At 45.3% G+C, this 8,434-nt stretch overlaps 2 protein-coding genes across 2 annotated transcripts in view; one reads left to right on the top strand and one right to left on the bottom strand.

The window, feature by feature from the left end:
* SRSF5 (serine/arginine-rich splicing factor 5) overlaps window positions 1-824 on the top strand; it is a 2,148-nt gene extending 1,324 nt beyond the window's left edge. The window contains 1 exon segment of the mRNA XM_009706259.1: window positions 1-824. This exon segment is cut by the window's left edge and continues 22 nt beyond it. Within this exon segment, the coding sequence (XP_009704561.1) occupies window positions 1-167 (167 nt within the window). The 3' untranslated portion in view covers window positions 168-824.
* Window positions 825-3,430: 2,606 nt separating this feature from the next.
* SLC10A1 (solute carrier family 10 (sodium/bile acid cotransporter), member 1) lies at window positions 3,431-7,862 on the bottom strand. Its single transcript, XM_009706258.1, has 5 exons — window positions 7,854-7,862; window positions 7,228-7,637; window positions 6,307-6,517; window positions 4,647-4,825; window positions 3,431-3,683 (listed from the first exon to the last, which is right to left on the bottom strand). The coding sequence occupies exons 1-5, from the start codon at window positions 7,860-7,862 to the stop codon at window positions 3,431-3,433; spliced, it is 1,062 nt and encodes a 353-aa protein (XP_009704560.1).
* Window positions 7,863-8,434: the final 572 nt, after the last annotated feature.

Here is an 8,434-nt window from a genome sequence, read left to right as displayed (position 1 = left end):
ACAGCAGGTCAAGGAGTGGGAGCCGTAGCAAGTCTCGATCAGTTAGTAGATCTCCAATGCCAGAGAAGAGCCAGAAACGTGGTTCTTCCAGTAGATCTAAATCCCCATCGTCTGTGGATCGGCAGAGATCTAGATCGAGGTCCAGATCTGTTGACAGTGGCAACTGAACTATAAGTAACTTGCCCTGGGGGCCCTTTTTTTAAACCATACTTGCTAAAACTTGTGGTAAGTATGTGACTTTCTGTGGGGAAGGGTTTGGATGGGGGGTGGGGGGGAGGGATGGGGGAACTTTGTAGATGTGGACCATGGTGGGAAGGGTTATTGATTAATTGTATTAAATGTTTTTTGATAACCCTTTTCTTGCTCACATTTTTTTGTGAATGTCTGAAGTGTATAGTTTGTGTATACTGGCAGAGCTCTTTATAACTAAAGCAGACAAATTTTTTGTACTCCAAAAAAAGTCATTTGAACACTTAATTCCTAGTACATTCAACTGTGAATAGCAACTCAGAACGTTAGTTTAATATCTCAAATTAAACTAATAGCTTTAGACATCTAAGAGCTCTACATGTGCTGTACATAAAGCTTTATTTTCAGAGAGTATTTTTTTGTGCTTTTGAACCATTGTTTCAGTTATAGGTCAGCAGATTAAGTGCTGGTCAGTACTGGTAATAAAACTTTATTTTAAAAGCTTTTCATTTGATATGACTTGCACTACACTGAGAAAATGCCCATTTCACTGCCCTGTGGTAATAATATTCTATAGACCACTCTATTTCTTGATACTTAAGAATTAAGTAGCTCAAATAAAGTATAAAGAAACACGTCTCTGCTTCTAGTGTGTTCTTAGAGTTAATAAAGTGTTTGCAATGGTGCCTCACGTTGGACAGGATTAAAATGTTTCTTAAAGATGGGTCTACAGCAAAGTGATCACTCGTTTGGGTGTGGGGGAGAACTACGTTTTAAATACATCATGTGATGTCCTTAGATGTCTTTATGTTCTGTCACAGTTCATAGCAAAAAGTGGAGCAGACAAGTCATTTAGGTTTAAATCACTTTGGAGAATAAGCGTGGAATGTTAACGATGGAGGTACTCGGTGTACTTCATCGGTGTGTTTGTGCGCATGTGGCACTGAGGGGTGGATAAAGCATTTGTATAGGCATTAGTCCTCATTCTGGAGGAAGAGGAGGGATTTTGAAGTTGGTGGGTGGGAGCACTGCAGCAGTGGTACCCTGAAGTTCTGTGTGTTAATGTTTGTGCCTCGCAGGGGCAGCAACCCTCTGCAAGTCCTTTGTTTCTCAAGCCCTCAACCAAGTTGCAGGAGAGAGCTTTAGAATGTAACTTAAAATTGAACATGTTTTCTTATAAAGTGCTTTACAAAGCTACTCCAGTAATCCACTGAAACCTTTAAAAAAGGTCTTTGGAGCCGAGGCTAGGCTTTGGATTAGGTGCTGGAAAATGCAAGGTGGTTCTGCTCGGAGGAAGGTCTGGCCTGGGGGAGGTTAGTTTGATGCCTGCAGGCCCTGCTGCCTTTTTTAGTTCGGGGCAGTTGCAGAGCACCGATGTTCCAAGCTAAGGAACCAGAAGGAGCTGTTGTACCTTGTGGATGTGGCTGTTGAGGTGGCACTGCATCAAACTGCCGCCCTCCTCTTGGGAGCTGGCGTTGAGAGGTGGTCAGGCTGGTAGGTATTAATTGGATTGCTGCTAAGCTGAGCGGGAGGCTTCAGACTCCTGGAGGCTAGTGGTTCAGATGCTGGATCGCCTTTAGAGGTGTGGAGGAAGAGGGCTTTAACCTCTTGTGGTAAAAGCAGCATTGACCCTCCTCCAAGTGTAAGGTTAGCTGCCTTGGGTCAGTTGATCCTTCCTGCTTGCTTGCTTAATTATGGGCATCTGTGTTCAAGTGGGACTTGGCTCCAACTGGAACCCAGGTGGCTGAAGACACCTGATGATTGGAAAGAGATGGTATTTCAGATGCTTCCCTCTCAGGCTAAGTATGAAGTACTACGTGCTCTATAAATAGTTGTTCTGAATTCTCTTTCTAAATCACACCACTTGCCTTGCAAGCAGCATGAATAGATGTTTGCACTTTACTTGGGGAGCTGGCTGTTGTGATGACCAACTTCCAATTTAAAACAAGCTCCCAGGCTTTGCATTATGGAGGTTTATGTTGACTTCTGTCCAGAAATGATTCTGTGTTTATTAAGTGTAGGTTCTTGGTGTGAGCCTGTTTATTATTAGTTAAGATGGATTACTTCAGGTTACATTACGTACTTAGGACGTTGGAGGTGTTGATGCCAATCTTCCCTCATACTCATGTTTGTAGTGTGACAATAGCTAGATGGTGTCCTGAAGAGGTGGTGTCTTTAGTTCACTGACTGTTACAGGTAGAACAAAGCACATTCAAGGCTCATCTGTTTTCAGAGGCAGAGCTTGCTGGACCCAGACTGGACATACTGAGGCAGTTTGCATATCCATGTTCCGTTTTTACGGCCTCTGCTGTGTGGAGAGCAGTGGTACACTGTGCCATGCTAGGGTGTTGGAAAATGGGAGTGACTAGCAGTCTGTGGGCTGCTCAGCTGCATGCTGAGTCTTGGCAGCTCCTGCACTGAGAAACTTTCACAACTCATTTTGGGTCTTTGTTAGAGAAATTATGTTAATTTTCAGCGATGTCTTCAGGAGCTGCTTCCAACACGTGCCAGTGGGACAATTAAAGGTAAGTGAAATTAAAAAAGGGAACTGATGCAGGCAGTAATTTTTCATATGGGCAAAACTGGGGGCAGTCACTTGGGAGCGTGGCCCTAAGGTGTCCCAAAGGGTTGTCACGATGACTTGAAGTCACTGGAAGTCTCGCTCATGGGCAGCTAGGGAGAGGCTTAGTCTGGAGCAAGGTCTTCAGGGAAGTAACAATGAGGGTGCAGACAGCACCATGGCGATCCGTTTGTCTGGCGTAGGATGAGCATATAGATAAGAGTCTTAGAACTGTGGCAGACCTGTAAGCCGGCTGCAGAAGGTGGAGCTTGGAGGGGTTGTGATGGTGGCGGCTGCAGAATCTGCCTGTGGTGGTTTTCTGGTTTCCCACTCTTTCTGCAAGATCTTGACACTGGTTTCATTTCTTGAGCACTGTGTCCACACCTGTGGAGATCATTTTTGCTGCATCTGGAGAAAAAGAAAAGTGTAGTGAGAACAGGCAGTTCTGAAGCCAGGTTATGGAAAGATTGTGACAGCTACAGTTGGTGTTGCTGGGTGATTTAAAGCCAAAGGAAGGAACATTTTGCTTCTGGTCATTTATGACTTGGAGCCTGGAAAACCATTCTTCTTACAGTTCTCTTGCAAGCACCTGTACGGCTGTTTCCAGTATCAACGGCTTTGCACTGAAGGCACACCTGAGGATCCAAGCTGAGTAGTTTGGTTTTTGTTTTGTTTTTCCTATCAACAGTCATCCGTCGGCATAGCCGTAAGAAACACAGGAGAAAAGCTGTAGTTGCCACTTGGTTTCCTTATTCTGTCATGGATCCTAAAGACCAGGATGAGCAGAAGTCCCTCTCCAAGCTGGAAGAAGAAGTAGAGTAGTGGGAAGAAGTACAGGGGGCTGATGACTTCTGGGGTGAAGGTGACCTTGCGGATAGTCAAGCAAAGCTTTACGTTCTGGCAGCCAGTTTCCATGCACACTGTCCGCCTGCATCTGAAGGAGGAAAAGTTAAACAGATTACAGATTTAACTCTCTTTCAGACAGTTTAAATAGAGCTCTGCCCACCTTGCTGTTGCAATGCTTCGTGCATTTGCCTGTGCTAAAAGCTGCTTCATCAGGAGCAGTACTAGGATCCCTAGAAGGTTTTGCCTCTTCCTCCCTTTGCAATTGGCAGTTGGAACACATTATAAACGTGGACTTTGTGCTTAATGGTGTTTCGAGGCCTTATGTCCTGCTCTGGGCTCTGCAGCTTCCTCCAGGGAAGGAATCTGCTTCCAAGATGAAAAGAGGAGTCCAAGGTATAAAGGTAAAAAAATAGTGAGGACTAGCGGGCTTCCTACCTGGGTTAGGATGAGAAAGGGAAGGAGTGGGTTTTATGTGCAAGGTTTCCGTCCTGAATTCCTGGGGCTGCAGCTAAATGCACTGACTGTTTTGGTGTAGTTATCAGCTGAGGAATAATTGTGTCATTTGGTTTGGTCTCTGGGGTTTCCCAATTCTTTGGGTTTTTGTTTGGTGCTATTGATTTTCTTCCTCCCCGGGCCTCATTACCAAGAGCAGGGGCTAGTAATGTGTGCTTAGCAGGTCACTGGTGATCTTAAGTCAAAACCATCCATCTGCTTGTTCAGTGAACCTTCCACCCCTTCCATGGTGATCAAGTACCCATGTCAAAAAAACCTGCTCCAGCTACTCCTCCCCTCTCCGATGAGCCAAGCAGAGGTTGAACTCTTCTCTCTCTCCACTCAAGATGTGGGAGTTATTGACAAGGGACCAGCTTGCAGCATGTCTGCTTGTGCTCTAGGAGGTGTTTTGGGAGACTGCAATCAGTGTTTATTCTACAAAAGTTACATCCATGTCGAAAGCCATATGTTCACCATTGCTCCATAGACCAGAGCTGCCATACCTCTCTGTTCCTTCTGGTGACAGAGCATGAGGGGAGTGGGGAGCGGAGGAACATACCGATCATTAAGCTTGAAGACTGCAGAGAGAACATAGCCCAGCAGGTATCCAATAAAAGGCATCAAGGCAGAAGACCCCAGGAGGGATGGTGAGAAGACAATCGTGATACCGCTTCCCACGTTGGCCACAGACAGAAGAATTATTGCAGCAGATGACAGTAGAAGCACAACCATCCCTGCCTGAAATAAAAGTCCTCAAGACAAGGACAAGAGAGAAATCCCCAGCAAGATTTGCCTCAGCTGTTGGAAGCAGCTGTGCCTGGTTCCCTGTCCATCACATATGTAAGTATATAGCAAGAGTGCGTAAGTGCCTTTCATAGACAAAATGTTACAAGTAATCAACAAGAGATCATCCTGAGGTTATTACCTAGAGACCTTAAATAACCAAGTACCTTTCTGGTCTATGTGCAAAATGACTGGCACTTGCTCCACCAGCCACTGGTCTCTCAGGCATTGCTATGTGTCTCTCCTTTGTGGGTCTAGTCCTCCTAAAGCAGGTGGGGAGGAAACCACCTTACTCACAGGTAGAGCTTGTCTACCTTTTTGGTGTCTGGTGATTCAGAGCTGGGGAATTTTGGGAGGCAGAACACACAGCTCTCCTGCCTGTCTCTGCACTTTGGAGTCCAATTTGGATGGAGTTCCCCAGGTGTTTTTTAAAAGCAAGTCTCCACCTCCTTCCTCTTTTGTAGAGAAGGTAAACAGAAAGGTGGTGTTAGCAGAAAGGAACATGACCCAAGGGTCAGCTGGGCCACTGTAGGTCACTTTGTCATGCTAGGCTTTTAAAGCTTCTTTTGAAACAGTCCAGCCATCACTGCCCTGTGCTGGGTAAAGGGACCTTTGAAGAGCTCTGGTCCTCCTGCGTCTGCTCTAGCCTGACTCCCACGTTCCTGTGCTTCTTAGAGGTTTGTGATTCCTAGTGTCACTTTATCAGGTCTGTTATTGAGTCTTGGCGCCCATTTCTTGCCATGCTTGGTCCTAGTTTCTCTGACATGAAGCCTTAGTGATAGAAACTATGAAAAACAGGTTTACAAAGTTGTTAGCAGCTCTCTGAGTACTGCTAGTGGAGCTCTTGAGTTAGACGATGGTGTAGCTGGTTGTCCAGGTTTCCCTTTTGCTGTTTAAATGCCTGATGTGCAAAGGAGGCAGGGAGATGATTCCAGGCATAAGTGGGTGCTTAGCAATCTGCTGGCTTCTTCTGGACAGGTATCTCATTGATGTAAGCAGCAACTTAGTGATGTGACTTTTGCCCTGTGCTAGACCTCTGAGAACAGTGGGGTGGGTTTTTTTGTTTTGTTGGTTTTGTGGGTTTTGGTTTGTTTTTTTTGTTGTTGTTTTTTTTTTTTTCAATCTGGAGGCAGTGCCTGTGTGGTTCATTAGTGCTGCTTGTAGCAAAAGGAAACAAAGTTAAAACTGAAGCCAACAAAGGGCAGGAAGGTAGGAAGTTGCCTACAAAATGTTGTTTGTCAGGAAAAGGCGGAGGACCTCTCTTTGGGCAAATATTTTAATGATTAAAGTGGTGAAGTGGTTGAGGATAGAACTCAAGACATCCTTTTCATTGATTTGTGGCGTGCCTTAAAGAAGTTAATATTTCCGTGCCTCTATTTTTGAAAACTTCCTTGAGGCCCTTGGTTGAAAGGCATCTAGCACAGGATACTTCTTACCTTGATGATAAAGCCAGCGTACTGTGGTTTCTTCTCATTCAAGACGATGCCGATGGCACAGGGGATTAGCATTAGCACCAAGGAGGTGATTATTCCTTTGTAAGGTACCTTGCCGTCCAAATCACCCTCATATAGTCCTCCCGAGTAAAGGTAGAGAAGCAGAGGCATTAGTCCAATTGCCAGGACCGTTGAGCATGTGGTCATTACAATGCTGAAATGAAGAAAGGACTCTCAGTAGAAGAATGACACTTTTCAAATGGAATGTGCTGATTTTCTTACTAACCTGGACAGATGGTTAGTAAGACTTTACCTTGCTCTTTCCCAACCTGTCACTGAGACTTCCCCGACATCACTGTCAGGTTGCAGAAGGAGGTGATACGAATAGAGAAGGGAGAAGATGACTCAAGTTCTATACAAGATCAGAAAGGACCCTCGTTATGGGTACAGCTCACGTTTCAGAAATTCACAAGTGACAGAGAAAGTAATACTTCATATTTTCACCCTGGATCTTGTTTTATCGCTAGGGTTTGTTGGAGAGTGATGTTCTGCTAGCTCAATGTTTCTCACTACTGCAGCCTCTTCTGACAGCATGCTCAGTTTACGCAGAACTATATGCCACTATATGGGTAGATATAGCGTATATATGCTATATGTACTGCTATGTGGAGATGAAAAATTGTTCCTGCACCCAACTCATCAAAAATGGCATAGCATATGCTTCAGAGAAAGGTACAAAATCCCATTCTATTGTAAAATGGGGACAAATTTGCTCATTGAGCAATACGGGTGCTTTAAAAATATTTTACGCTTAGTATTTCAGTCTTTGTCCAGCTTCTTGGGGATTGCTAATGTTGATTAAACTAGATTCTGAACCAGTCATACAACTAGATTGGCCTGGGCAATGTACTTAGCTTTCCTTACCTGAGGTTCATGTCCCCTCTCAGTGCCAGGCTAAAGATGTTGGAGAGGTTTCCCCCTGGGCAGCAGCCGCAGACGAGGATGGCCAGGGATTCCATAGCACCCAGCTGGAAGAGCTTGCCCAATACGAATGCTGTCAAGGGCATGATGCTGTACTGAGCCATTATGGCAATTGCCACACTTTTGGGTTTCCTGAGGTGAGCTGTGATCTTGGCTGTCTCCATCGTGCACCCCAGAGATACCATGATGACGAAGAGGACCACAATAAGGGTCACATTGAGGGCTTTGTCCATGGCTTGCTGGCCAAATGCAAATGGTGGTGCCACACTGGTCAAGGAGGTGCTCTGCCTGTGACCTGGGCTCCCAAAAGCTCCCTTTCTGAAGGGTTTAGAGGTCCCTTCTTCTGTAAGTGGCTGGGAAGGTAAGAAAGGGATTGATGCAGAAGTCCAAATAACATCCAATTAATGCAAGCAAAACATGAGCTCTCTTTCAGGCCACCACTCTTACCGTTCAGCTGCTGTTGAAACAGAAGTCCAGGTTTTGAGCAATCAGCTGTGAACCTCATTCGCTTCAGTAATACGTTGTGAATACGTTGTGCAGTTTGTGCAGCTTCTCCTCCGGTATCCCACCTCTTCCATCATCCGCCCTCACCATGAGAATGCGGACATAGATGGTGAGAGTGAGAGGGAGACTTGTTCAAAACTGCTAAAGACGGGCACTTCACACAAAGGAAAACAAATCTCATCCACAAGGTACTGCTGAGGCCAACGCTTAAAAACATGATGCATCCAGGGTACTTTATTTTTAACGAGGGTTATAAAATGCTTCTGGCCATAAATCAATCTCTTGATAGGAGGGCTAGGAAGAAACTTCTTCTGTGGACGGGTAATTTCTCTAGTAAAGTCTTAGGGGCCTTCATGTCACTTTTCCTGATGCAGTAAGTCTACACTGTCTAGAAGATTTTTTGATTGCATATAGGAATGAATTCTCCAAGCCTTACCAGCATCCAAAATATTATTACCTCCGTAGCATTGAGGGAAGGTTCTGCGTGGCAGGAGCCTCAACTGACCATTGCACTACAAAGCCCTGCTCGCTGCAGCACGGCAGTGTTGCTTTTAGGACCTGAGGTGCTCTGCACCATGATCCAGCCAGGATCTCCAAGCAAAGCCGAATAGGCAGCTTTCACCCAGCCCTGACTGGTTCCTGCCTT

Source organism: Cariama cristata, unplaced genomic scaffold (assembly GCF_000690535.1).
Source record: "Cariama cristata isolate BGI_N322 unplaced genomic scaffold, ASM69053v1 scaffold32308, whole genome shotgun sequence".
Classification (NCBI taxonomy): Eukaryota; Metazoa; Chordata; class Aves; order Cariamiformes; family Cariamidae; genus Cariama; species Cariama cristata.
Note: the sequence above shows the minus strand (reverse complement) of the source record. Positions and strands in the feature narration are given on the sequence as shown.

Bases quoted from the DNA above. Each gene is read 5' to 3' on its own strand.
- SLC10A1 (XM_009706258.1), bottom strand. The intron at 4,826-6,306 runs GTAAGAAGTATC...CTTTTATTTCAG, and splicing joins ACGCTGGCTTTATCATCAAG to GCAGGGATGGTTGTGCTTCT. The intron at 3,684-4,646 runs GTATGTTCCTCC...TTCCTCCTTCAG, and splicing joins GTCTTCAAGCTTAATGATCG to ATGCAGGCGGACAGTGTGCA.